Source organism: Abrus precatorius, unplaced genomic scaffold (genome assembly GCF_003935025.1).
Source record: "Abrus precatorius isolate BTA unplaced genomic scaffold, Abrus_2018 Scaffold11, whole genome shotgun sequence".
Classification (NCBI taxonomy): Eukaryota; Viridiplantae; Streptophyta; class Magnoliopsida; order Fabales; family Fabaceae; genus Abrus; species Abrus precatorius.
Window position 1 is genome coordinate 12,515,192 of NW_020874303.1, and position 13,638 is coordinate 12,528,829.

Genomic DNA, 13,638 nt, shown 5'->3' on the forward strand with positions numbered 1-13,638 from the left:
AAGCTTTTAATCTTGATGTTATGTGCATATTTATACGGTTAAGATTTATCCTGTCATGTTAAAAATGTTTTCTCACTAAATATGTCCCCAATATATAGATAGCTTGCTACATTAAAAGATTTTAAAAGCCACGTGCTCATTACAAAAGAGATCACGTGACTATAAAATTTCACGTATAAACAACTTATATGTTTTATTCATAACTATTAATGATGAGATGTAATAATCAAAATTTATTCCTTTTTCTCTCGATCCATCCTCTCTCTATTCAAGCACATTTTTGGCCACTAAACAAATTTTATGTCAATTCTTAGTATAAAGTGTGAAACTCATGAAATTCATTTTTAGGAAAATGTTTTGAGAAGAATATGCCAGAAAGTTTATTGCTAACATTCGTCGAAGAAAAATCATGCACTATTTATTGCTCTAGCAATTCTACGTCTTAATAGCTTTTTGAACGAAACAGGCCTTTATTAATGTTCATATTATTCCCTATTTAACAAAAGCACATCAACCCATCACATCAAACTTAACGCTTCATGCATACTAGCATAGTAGCTAAACGAAAAGTTAACTATCGTTCATATTGGGTTCGTAGTCAAGTTACTCAACTTTATGTCAGTGATATACATTTAATTTCCAAGCTATAATACAAGCAAAAGTTAACTAAATGTGCAAAAACTTATTTCTCAAATCAAAAGGTAACATATGGACAACTTTTAAAAATTCCAACACATTAATGATGTACATTACTTAATATTGGAGAGAAACACCCGTAGGTCATTGCTTAATTTGAGAGCTTGATTGCAAAATATAAGGAACAAAATAAGGTGTACAGTTGCAAAAAGCCTTACTGTTCAGCATTGCTCAAAGATCTAGCCAAGGCTTCGGAACGCCAAAAAGATCTAGTATTTCCCAAAGCACCTAAATTCGGCTGGCTCAACTTTGAGCAAAGTTGTGATGAGGTCTATTTCCTGGAGTGTTGATAAAACCTCTGGCCATGAAACATGTCATCCATTAACCCCAAAATGCATGAGACCAACCCAATGTTTTTTTGGTTCTGTAGAGGACTAAAATAAGGTAAATGCTGATACAGCTCAGTGAAATAAATAAACTTTATACCTGAAGGATAAAGAAAAACCCTAAATTTCAGGAAGTATTTATTTCTCTTCGGAAGATGACCTTAAAGTATGATAATCATTTAGTCTATGCAACCCTTTTGAAGCTCAAGGATAACACAAGTATCATATACTCTTGAAAGTAAAACTGGCTTCCCCCAAAAATCCAGACAAACAGTTCCATTCTGGCATATCAATAATCACCAGTATACACGGAAGAAGAAAAAATCTATAGCCCACAAAAGAAACAAGTCAGAGTATGTTCAAATGGTTATCACGGGACAACATACCTCTTCTTACTTTTCTCCCTCCCCCAGTAATGACCTGTTTGATGATCATTCCTTTGAAATTTAGAACCATTATAGCCTAAAGTATCTCGATTAGAGCCTTCCCTCCACCAGTAACCCTGATTCCAGGCAGTCCAACCACCATAATTGCTAGTAAATTGCAAAACACTTGAAAGCTTGGCATTTTTCTGTTGCTTCCACCCTGACACATTTTCCCCACTGTTTCTCCAACCGGTGTTTATCGAAGTTACATTCTGCTGGCTAGATTTGAATTGCCAAGAGTTGCCAGTGTTAGCCAAATTATTTGACGGTTGCTGACACCAAGAACTATCCGTACCTTTACCCCATCTTTTATCCTTCTGAGAGTAACCAGTGTTCCAATCCTTAAATTGATAGTTATGGTCCTTTCCTTCATTCCAACCCCATGACTTAATGGGACCACCTTCACAAGCATTGCAAGTTAATCCATCATTTCCACGAGTAATGTTACATTCCCAGGGGTTGTGAGTATCATCCACATTTCCAGAATCCCCCTGGTTCCACCCTTCTACCTCTTTATTTTCTAAGGATCTGCTATGACGTGAACCAGTACATTCCCAAGGATTTGCACCATCAACTGAAGTTTTTGTTCTTTTGTTTTTAATGCCATTTTCCTGTTCCTCATCAGGCAGAGTAAAGAATGCATCATCTAATTCCTTAACTAGTTCAGGATCAATACAAGGGTTCCAATCTATTTGATCAATATATGTATCTGGATCAGGCAGAGAAATTTCACAGGGAAGGCTGTTGATCTTTGCCCAGTAATGTTTTTTGGCATTCTGGAATGCTTCTTCAGCAGATGAATCATTCCAATTAAGCACATTACTGTGGCAGTATATAAACTTCTTAGAATCAACAATCTTCTGCCATGGTACATATCCAACAACAGTGCAGTACTTCTTCTCCCATAAAGGTATTCCGTCCTGCCAAAACTCTTACAAGATTGAAAAACAGGAAATTTAGTATATTGAATATTGAAGTTACATTGGCAGAGGGGACAGTAAAATAAATAAATAAATAATAAAATCACCATATCATCATTGAAGTTACTTTCTCAGACATAAAGAAATGCATTTAAAGAAAAGGTCAATGCCCCTTTTGTGTTGGTAAGTGTTGACTCAAACCACTACAAAAGCTATGGGGAGAAAGTATATGAAAATATACAAAAATGTTCTGAACTTTTTTATTGAACTTTTGACAACTCGCGACCTACAGAACCAAACCAATGACATGAGGTAGACACCAAATGACCTCTTAAACAAATATGAATATTGAATATGTACTATACATAAAATAATCTTTGCCATGATTGTCCAGCCAGGGTGGGACCTCTTTTCAAAGCATGAGTTTCAATTTTCAACTGAATACTCTCTTAAACCTGGGAACACAGGGCTCTACAATCAATGGAGGGATAAATATCAAACTAAGGGTTTAGAAAAATAATAAAACAAACATTTTTTCAATTAACAGACTCAGTTGTTTGCTACTGAATCCCAAAGACTGGCAATTAGTTATTTTAAAAACTATTCTACCCCTTTTAGCATTACATTTAGCAATTTAAAAGGCTGGGATGTACCAGAAAAAAGTTAGAAGGTTGAGAAATTTGGATTTTTAACATTAATCAATAAGGTGCTAAAGGCAATGTTTACAACTTTGTATACCATAACAATTCAACAAATTTTACCAGTGACTCATGATCATTTTCAAAACAAATTCTCTCTTTGTAATTTAAGATTTTTATTATATGTTATTTCAAATTAGTTTTTGGTAAGTTTCAAGAAATGTACAGAAAAGACAGAATCTGTGATGCATTATTTATGTATATTTCCTGTCAAAGATCACAGACTATAGTAATGTTTACAAGATGGAAGTAAAAATGAGGAAATGAGCTATTGGAGAATGCTCTGCTCTCCCAAGGCCAAGTCCAGTCCCAATTCCAGCTTACCCATCCCATTCACACTTCAATCATCCCCAATAACTCCAGTGTTGTCAAGATGACAAAAGCTTGCAATGCTTTCCCATCTCTCTGATCTTAACTGCATATAGAATCGCAAACATGGAGGATCACATCAAGATCATAATCTTGCAAGACCATGTATTATTTCTTTAGAGAACATCAAACTCTGTCTGCATCCGCAGTAAGCTAGGAAGGATCTTTAAGTGTTTGTCTTATTGTTTTGGGTTCTAGATGAAATAGGAGTGGCATAGATTTTGGGCTTATGAATGCCACACTTTGACCAAGTCTGTGTGGGATGAACACCAGAAGGTCAAGAGACAGGTGCTGAATTTAGAATTAAATTTTGTTGGTCTATTGGCGAAATTGAAGGTTGAGTAGATTTAGGATCATTATTGTTGTTGTTGACAAGAGCAGGAGATGGATGTCTTGATGACTCGAGGTATTTGTACTGTCATGAGGAGAGGACAGTGCAGGTATATATGTTCATAGACAAGGTGCAGTAGACCCTGCAAAGTGGATGAGGTTGATGTAGATGATGGAGCTGTGATAGCTGCAGTAGAAAAAAGCTCAATATAAGGGAAGTGATGCTCATTAAAGAGCACAACCATGGAGACAAATATGCTTCCTGAAGTGCTGAGGCATTTGTAGCTTTATGTGTGGACAAATATCAAAGGAAAACTGATAGAATCAAATATCAAACTCAATATGAAAGAATGCCTCTTTATTGCAGAACCTTAATTCCCAATGCTACAGGTGATCCATATTAGGTAATTCGAGAGTCCTCACTTTCCAAACCAGCCTAGATCTATTCCAGAAAACTCCCCTCCCCTAACTACCCCTGAGCTCTTATTTATATTGCTAAAAGGGATAGCTGTCCTAACAAACTGAATTAGTTAGTTACAACTTATGATTCTTCAACTATTCTTCTTTTTTCTCCTGCTATATACATTTTTGAACCTATTAATACAGCTCCCCCTCTAAAACAGCCACCTTGTCCTCAAGGTGAAAGTTGGGAAACGCTTCCTGAATGCTTGTAGCTGTTTCCCAACTATTCTCATGATCTGGCAGCTGCTTCCATTTGATCAAGACTTCTTTCTCTCCTGCAATATTCTGCTTGTGTCTAACAACTTGTCTGGACTGACTTCCAGCCAAGGTTATCAAAGGCGGATGGTGAGTCATGGCGGAAACACAAAAAAACTACCATAAAATTATGACCGCTGCCAGCAGGTTATGGCAGACATAATAAAATACATAAAAAATATTATATAAAGGTTATAGAAAATGATAGAAAGGAATTAACTCGAAACATAAGTAGCTTAACCCACAATTCAAAACATAACTCAATATAAAATGAATAATTTTGGGTTTTTTGTTATGTTGTCTTCTCTATTTTTATTCATCTTTTCATCTTCCGGTACTCTATTGTGAGTTCTGTTTTTCTTTTTTGTCCCACATTTTTTAGGATTTTTAAGGGTAAAAATGACTTTTCTCTTTAAAAAATAGCTTTCCCTTTTTTCCCTCAAAATAACCATGTTTTACGCTTTTTTAAAGGTAAAATAGTCTTATCAGACTACATCCCTAACCCATTTCCTTCTCCACTTTTATTCGTGCTACCTTCTCGAATATCCATCTCTTTCTGTTTTTTTAGTAGACACATTTGTCTCTGGTTTGGGGGTGGCTCCCTTCCCTCATTTGTCTTTGTTTTGCTTCCGTCATTAGTCGTCGGAGATGGAGCAGTTGTCGCTGAAACTATAGCACCAACAATTACCAAAAAAACACAAGTTGAAGAAAACTCAAAACCCAGTACAAACAAAAAGCAGATGGAAGCTGAACCACGAATGAAGAACACGAAGAAGAGACAAATGAGAGACGAAGAAGAGAAGCAATGGTTATTTTTAAGGTTGGGCTTGCGGTTCTTTTTTTCTTCACCGGGTCGGGTCCGCAGCCTAACTCATTTTTTCTGCAAAATCACCATTTTCCACCATGGCCGCCTTCATCGCCATGGCACACCCACTGGAAAACACCATGCTTGTAATGGAGAGCATAAGAACCACCACCAATTCCTATTATGGCAGCATCATAACGATTATTTGATAACACTGCTTCCAACTAATACTCAACGGATAACATAGGGGGCAAAGGCTAAGCTCTTGTAGTTGGGTAAAGGTTTTAAGCAGTGATACATGAAAAACCCGATGTACATGACTGTTTTCAAGGAGTTGCAATCGATAAGCCACAATGTTGTCAAATAACAGTTATGGTGTTGGCACAACCAAAATTGGTAGTTTTCAAGCATTCCATTATGGTCACAGCATTTTATAGTGTTCTTCGATGGCGGTGCCATGACAGTTGTTACATGCTTGGCAGTAAAGGCGGTTATGGCGAAAAAATGGCATTTTTTGCAGAAAAATGGATTTGAGCCACAGACCCAACCTGATTCAAAGAAAGAACCCACAAGCCCAAACCCTGATATATGTTGCTTCTCTTCTTCATCTCTCTTTTTCAATCTATCTTCATTTCTGGATCTTTTTGTGCTACCTTCCAGCTTCTGCTCTTCGTCCTCGTTATAGTTTTGAGTTTTTTTCAACCCATGTTTTTCTACTGCAGCTCTGGCAACTGCTACCTCCATCTCCGATGACTGATGAGAAAATAGAGGACAGATCAAGGAAGGAAGCCACCCTAAAAACAGGGAAAGTGTCGTGCTCACTAAAAAAAACAGACACACATTGATATATGAGCGTCGAACAAAGAAGTGGAGAAGAAAATGGGTTAATGATATATTCTGATAAGATTATTTTACCCTTACAAAACTAAAAATAGTCATTTTAAGGGCAAAAAGGAAAAGTTAATTTTTTAAAGTCTTCTTACCCTAAAAAAACCCTAAAAATGCCTCATTCTAGGGATAGAAAGGAAAAGTAGACATTTTTAATGGCCCTGTTGTGCTATGCAAGGACATAACCCACCCACGGCATAGCAGAAGATGAATTAAAACAGAAAAAATAACCAAACAGAAAACCCAAAACTTCTTATTTTGTATTGAATTATATTTTGAATTGTGGTTTATGCTACGTATGATTTGAGTTAATTCATTTCTATCACTTCCTATAACCTATAATATTTTTTATATATTTCATTATATCTACCATAATTTTCCCATAACCCACCATAGCGACCCCCATAATTTTATAGTAATTTTTTGAGTTTCTGCCATGACCCACCTTCCACCATTGATGACCTTGGTAAGCCACCGGCCCAATTTTTTTTGAATCTAACAAGGCCAATAAAACCTAGGAATCAGCTTAGCATTAGGCCTTTTAGCTAAACACTTTCGTCCGTAAGACTGCAATTTCAAAAATACCCAATCACCCACTTGAAAAGCATCACGTCTATGCTTATTGGCCTGCAACCAAATTTGGTCTTAAGCTTTACACAAGTTACTTAGCAATTCCTTCAAGATCTCATCTCTTTGCTCAACCTTAGATGGAACAGTCGTCCCTTTTAACAAAGTGGGGGGTCTTGGCCAATGGCCATACAAAGCTTTGAATGGAGTCGTCTTGGTGGAAGCACTGTAATTGGTGTTGAACCAGAATTTTGCCCAACTCAACCACTTAGGCCAGTGTTTGGGTTTAGAACCCATCATGCAGCATAGATATGTTTCCAAACAGTGGTTCACTACCTATGTTTGACCATTAGTTTGTGGATGGTATGCAGTGCTCAATTTCAAGTTGGTGCCAACTTGTTTGAATAACTCCTTCCAAAAACTACTCAAGAATACTTGATCTCTATCAAAAACAATGGTGCAGGGAAAACCATAGAGTTTTACAATTTCTTTTACAAAGATGAGTTACATCCACTGTGGTGAATGGATGATTGAGTGTCATAAAATGGGCATATTTAGCAAGTCTATCTACTACTACCATAAAGGTATCCCTACCTTGAGTTTTAGGTAACCCAAAACAAAATCCATAGAAATGTCAAACCAAACCGCGTCAGAATAGGTAGTGGCTGCAATAATCCTACAGGAGATAAGGTCTCATGCTTATTTCTTTGACAAATATCGTATTGCATAACAAACTCTTTGATATAACAAACTCCTTGATATTCTTTTGCATACCCTCCCAATATAACACTCCAGCCACCCTTTTGAAGGTTCTGAAATAGCCCAAATGTCCTCCAGTAGGTGAACTATGGAGTTCATGAATGATGGTTGGCATCCTCGTAAACTGTTTAGGGAGAACCAGTTTTCCCTTGTAGTATAATTTTCCCCCTCTCAAAAGTATAATCAACGTTTGTCTTGGGTTGGGATCAACTAGTAACTCCTGCATTATGGTTTGTAAGCGAGTGTCCTTCCATACTTCATCATCCCAGTCCTCCCATTCATCAAACTGTAACACTGTCATGGCTGAAAACATGGATTTCCTAGAAAGTGCATCAGCGCCTGAATTTTCTTTTCCCTGTCTATATCAAATCTCAAAATCATACCCAATCAACTTCAAGACCCATTTAAACTGTTCCTCTGTCAATAGCCTTTGTTCCGCGAGGAATTTGAGACTATTTTAATAAGTAACGATGATAAAGTGACTGCCTATTAAGTAATGCCTCCACTTCTGTACAGCTTGTACCACAGCCTGATACTCTCTTTCATAAACTAACTTATTTTGCCCTCTCTCAGAAAGTGCTCGACTCCAAAAGGCTAAAGGTTAGCCTTCTTGTAATAGACCAGCCACTAAACCTTTACTTGAGGCATCAGTCTACACAACGAAAGGTTTCACAAAGTCAGGGACTGTCGGAATGGGTAGCTGGGTTATTGCTGTTTTCAACTCCTCAAAAGCCATTTATGCTTCCCTGCTCCACTTGAAACCATCCTTCTCCAATAACTGAGTCAAAGGTGCAATTTTCCCATAACCACGCACAAATCATCTATAGTAGCTAGTTAAACCCAAAAATCACCGTAAACTTTTGAGATCTTTAGGGACAGGCCAAAGCCACATTGCTTCTACCTTTTTTGGACCAGCTGAGACACCATTAGCTGAAATAATATGGCTAAGCCTAGATATTCCAGACTTTGCTGCCCAAAGGTACACTTCTGTTGGTTCACCTTTAATTTGTGTACTTGTAACACTTGCAACACCCCTTTCAAATGAGCTAAGTGCAGCTCAACCAAGGGGCTATACACTAATATATCATTAAAAAAAACCAGCACAAACTGAGCTCGAATATGGGCTAATACTAGGTCTTATAGTCCCTGCCTTAAGCATCTCATGTACTAGCTTCTCAATCTCTTTTTCTAATAGTGAGGGTACCAGTATGGTCTTATACTAAGGTATAGATGCCCCTTCCTTCAAATGTATAGCATGGTCATGGTTTCTGCTGGGAGGTAAACCTTCTGAGTCTTGAAATAACTCATTATATTGTTTTAACACTTCCTCAATGACTGCCAGAATTGCCACTGTTTTCTCTGAAGAATTGGTTTCTACTAATTCCACCAAATACCTGTCTCCCCTTCCCTTCAATTCTTGCATCATCATCTTCATTGAGGTTTTGGTTCTGGACAAGGTTGGATCTCCTACTAGAATTCTTTGTTGCTGTCTCTTCCCAATAGTCAAAATCAACTTGCCAAAATCAGCTTTAACCTCCCCAAAACTAAATCTGCTCCCCCAAGCTCAAACAGAAAGAAATGTTGAGTAATTTTTAATCCTTGCAGCTGCAGTATAAAGCCTCTCAAATCCCTTGACATTCCACCTTATGTCCATCTCCTACTTCAACTACATATGGAAGAGTTACTTCTTTAACCAGATTGCATCTTCTCATCAACTCAGTAGATATGATCAAGACTATCAACTTCTCCTCCCCTATCATTCCCCACACCTTTCAAAAATTTCTAGAAGTTAGACCAGCCATCGTCAACATAGATATCTGCAATGTTTTCTCAGCTTCCATGCCTTCTTCTTCTACCCATTCTGCCCCCATCACTTCCGCTGATCCTCCTCGTTCTTCCTCCTCTATGAGCAACATGTGTAATTGTTTATTTTAGTAAACATGGTTGGGGCCAAATTTTTCGTCACAGCGAAAGCATAATCCCTTTTTAATCTTTCTTCATCTGTCAATTTCCTAAAGGCCGCACCTCTGTTTCTGTTCCCCACCTGGCTGTTACTACCAGCACTGCTTGTTATGTCTGAACTCGCTCCCTTTCCTTTATTGTTGCAGAAATTTGATGAATGCATCCCTGTTTCTCTGGTATAACTTCAGGTACCAGTGTATGACCTGAATGAATTGCCTGTCTTGTTCCCTTGCTGTGTTGCAACCTTATTTGAAACCTGATTTTTTTTTCTTCCACCATTTGGGATTTCATCATTAGTTCTGCTAAATTGTCAGGTTTGTACAATTTTACCTCTATCTTGATTTCCTCCTTCAGTTCATTCAAAAAAATTCTCACCAAATAATCTTGATCACTTCCCTTCGAGAAACCCGCATACTTCTCAAATTGTTCAGCGAACTCCCCCACTAAATCCATTTGTTTCAGCCCAATGAAAATTTCAAAAGGATTTTACATCATGGTTGGTTGAAATCGTCTTACCACTTCCATTTTGAATGAATCCCATGTAGGATTAGGATTGCAAGATTCCCACCATCAGAACCAATTCAAAGTCTTACCTTCCAGTGCTACCATCACTGCCTGCATCCTATCTTCTTCTTGAACTCCCCTTAACTGAAAATACCTCTCCAAATGGTTCGTCCATCCATACCCCTCCTCACCTGTGAAAACAGGAATCTCAAGTTTTCACCATTGTGTCTTTTTGATTGGAATCATTTACTCCTGCACTAAATCTGAATCCAAATCTTCCGCTTGCCGATCTCTTCGGCAACTGCAATTCCTTTGTGATAAATCCCCTACGATGTTTGTGAGATTCAAAATCATATCTCCCAACTTCTAAAATCATTCATCTTGTATGTTTTCTTGTATATCACAATCACAATTCAAATTCTGAAGTGTGCGCTCCAAGGCTTTGATTCTTGCCTCCATTCTCGTTCTTCCCATGCACCCAACTTTCCCAATCTCGTAACTCAGCAGCAGGACCGGTGCTTTGATACCAGTTGATAGAATTGAATATCAAACTCAATATAAAAGAATGCCTCTTTATTGCAGAACCCTAATTTCCAATGCTACACCAATGTGGTCTAGATTAGGAATAGGAAGAATTACACAATTGCATTGCCCTGAGATAATTCGAGAGACCTCACTCTCCAAACCAGCCTAGTTGTATTCCAAAAAACTCCACTCCCTAACCTTGAGCTCTTATTTATATTGCTAAAAGAGCTAGCTGTCCTAACTAACTGAATTAGTTAGTTTACAACTTATGATTCTTCAACTATTCCCCTTTTTTCTCCTGCTATATACATTTTTGAACCTATCAAAAAAGTATTCAGATGATCTATACTTAAGCTTGGGATTGTTGAAGGATTGAAGGAAAGGAAAGCATTCATGGCCAAATACTCTGCATAACTTGTAGTCAGGTATTTGATTATATATCTTGATGTAAGGTATTTGAAAATAAAGAGCAGCAGTGGACAACCAGTTTATTAGATAAATAGCTGCAAGAAAGGCATGATCCCGAACTTCAATGGCACGTTAGCATGGCTCAATAATGCCAGACCGATTTTAGTAATTTGCCTGTGTTTGTGCTCAACAAAACCATTTTGATGATGTGTGTGAGAGCATGTTATCCTATGTTGAATACCCATCTCACTTGGGTAATTGGAGAAAGGTCAGAATTCTCCAAGCCAGTCTGTTTGGTTAGACTTGATTGAAAAACCATATTGTAATCGGAGAAAGAAGCACAGCAACGTGCATCTAATTAGGGGAATTTTTTTTAATTCTGAAAAGGGGAAGGAAAATCTCAACTTCATCCCTACTCTCCTCCCCCCTCCCCGAAAAATGGCTGCTATTGCATCTGCAAAAAAAGATGCACTGTTTTTTTTTTTTGGCACTGTTGTTCAAACATTGTATCGACCCATGGCCACTCCCCACTGCTACGGTGCTATAGCATGCAATTGATAACTTTGGAAAAGTACAAGTAAAGGAAGATTACATTATCAAGGGAGACTAGCAATAAATCAAGGAAGATTACATTATTAAAGGAAAACTAGTAACAAGTCAGTAAAAGTAATAATTAAATCAAGAATTAAGGAAATCAGAATCCTGACATTATACATTTTCACCTTGCTGATTGAATTTATGCATACAACATTTGAATATCTTAGAAGGTAGGGTTGGATATAGATCAATCCAACACCATTTGGCTGTATCAACTACCAAATATTTAATAAAACCATTCAATTTGGGGGGTTTTTTCATATGGTTTCTCTAAAGTTCTATTAGGTCTTCCTAAATCCCTTTTAGTCAAACTATACTCTATTTCTCATTGGAAGTTTAATGGGCATCTTCTCACTATATTGATAAGATGCTCCTCCAGAATCCCAAAAAAAGTGTTGCTTAGTTATTGTGAAATCACAAGTCATTGCAAAGCAAACAATATATTTTCCCATTATTATTTGATTCACAAATAACTTACTTATCAACCATGAAAAACCTTGCTTCGTTGCATTTCTTCATGCTTTACAATTCAGATCCACTTCTATGAAAATATTATTCTTATGGCTTAATTGTAGTTTTAGTCCCCAGACTTTATTCTACGTGCAATTTTGGTACCTTTAATTTTAATTGCTCATATATAGTCTCATAATTTTTCAATTGTTCAATTTAAGTCACTCATTCTAAAATTTCATCCAACAATTAATAGAAATGTAATCTAAGTGTGATATTATTGATTTGCATAGATTTGTAAAGAAAAATAACAAATAAAGATAAAAAAACAAAAAATGAATTTCGTTACAAATCAATGATTTGTCACACCTCTGTTACATATCTTTTAATTATTGAGAAACTAGGAGGACTAAATGCAAACAATTAAAATTAGGGAGCCAAAAATCACACATAGACTAAAGCAGAGGACCAAAAGTGCAATTAAGTTTTTTTGTTTTTTTCAAGGAATTCTTGAACCTCTCAAACTATCCCAGTGAAATCTTTCCAAGACTTCAGATTTCATTGTTCATTTAGTCCTTACTTGCAGGTTTATATACTTATAATGTCAAATGTGAAGCACATTGACAACCTATTATTCTATCTCCAATCATTATACCATCAACCACAATATATTCCAATTTTTATACATAACAAAACCAACATCATTTCTTCTTGTAACTTTATCTGTGTGCCAGAATATTAGGGTTTAAACCTTGTGTAATCATCTAATCCCTTAACATTTTTCTTTGACCCATTCAGTTGCCTAATGGTGCATTTGGATGGAATGGAAGGTTTGGGAGAACCAAGGACATGAAGATTACTCTCATTCCAAATTGACAATTATGAAAAGTTGATGATTGTGAGGATTCCCATGGACAGATAAAATAAATAAATAAAAAGGATAATTTAACGCCCTTTCCACTTCTTTACTTTGTGGAAATCAAATACTTCAATTTTCAGAGATTTAACCGTTAGTGTTCCAATATTAAGTGCCAAAGTGAATTCTATGCCTATGAGCCACTTATTCACCGTGTGTCAATGTAGGGATTCTAACTCATCTATGAAACGAAGAGAGGTAAAAAAATGGGAAAAAGATAGAAGTTCGGGAAATACCAGGAAGAGGAGCGTTGATGTCGTAGAATGTAATGGGAGGCACCGGAGATCTTCGCCGGCGAAAGAACCTTCGTGAAGGACGGTGATCCCATTTACCCATCTCACTCACTGCCCATCAAAAGTTCTGAACCCGAAACGCGCTTCGTTTCGCAGTAATAAAGATGAAACCCAACGAACGACCGAAGGAACAAAGCCAGAATGGGTTTATCGAGTGCTGTGCAATCATTTTTCACTCTCATCGACAGGATCTAATTTATAGCCCTCGTTTTGTTAAGGTAAGTGTTAAGATTTAAGTTACCGTCCCCCGAGACAAGTCAAATAAACTCAAAAGAGGTTTTTGTGAATTAATTTTAAAATTTTAATTTAATAATATGTCATAATATTAAATATAGATATTTTGTTTAAATTAAATTTTAATTTTAACTAATAAACGTAAAACTAATTCACGTAGAATAATATCTAATTTTCTCCTATATTTAAGATTTCTTTCTAAAAGTTATGCACATTCCTTCACAGAGATATGATTTAAAATTTTAATAT

The 13,638-nt window shown here is 36.7% G+C and overlaps 1 protein-coding gene across 1 annotated transcript; it reads right to left on the reverse strand.

The window, feature by feature from the left end:
* Window positions 1-808: 808 nt before the first annotated feature.
* LOC113855472 (bifunctional endo-1,4-beta-xylanase XylA-like) lies at window positions 809-13,250 on the reverse strand. The gene is made up of 3 exons (XM_027487119.1): window positions 13,099-13,250; window positions 1,123-2,378; window positions 809-994 (listed from the first exon to the last, which is right to left on the reverse strand). The coding sequence occupies exons 1-2, from the start codon at window positions 13,196-13,198 to the stop codon at window positions 1,393-1,395; spliced, it is 1,086 nt and encodes a 361-aa protein (XP_027342920.1). The 5' UTR covers window positions 13,199-13,250; the 3' UTR covers window positions 809-994; window positions 1,123-1,392.
* Between the last annotated feature and the right edge of the window lie 388 nt (window positions 13,251-13,638).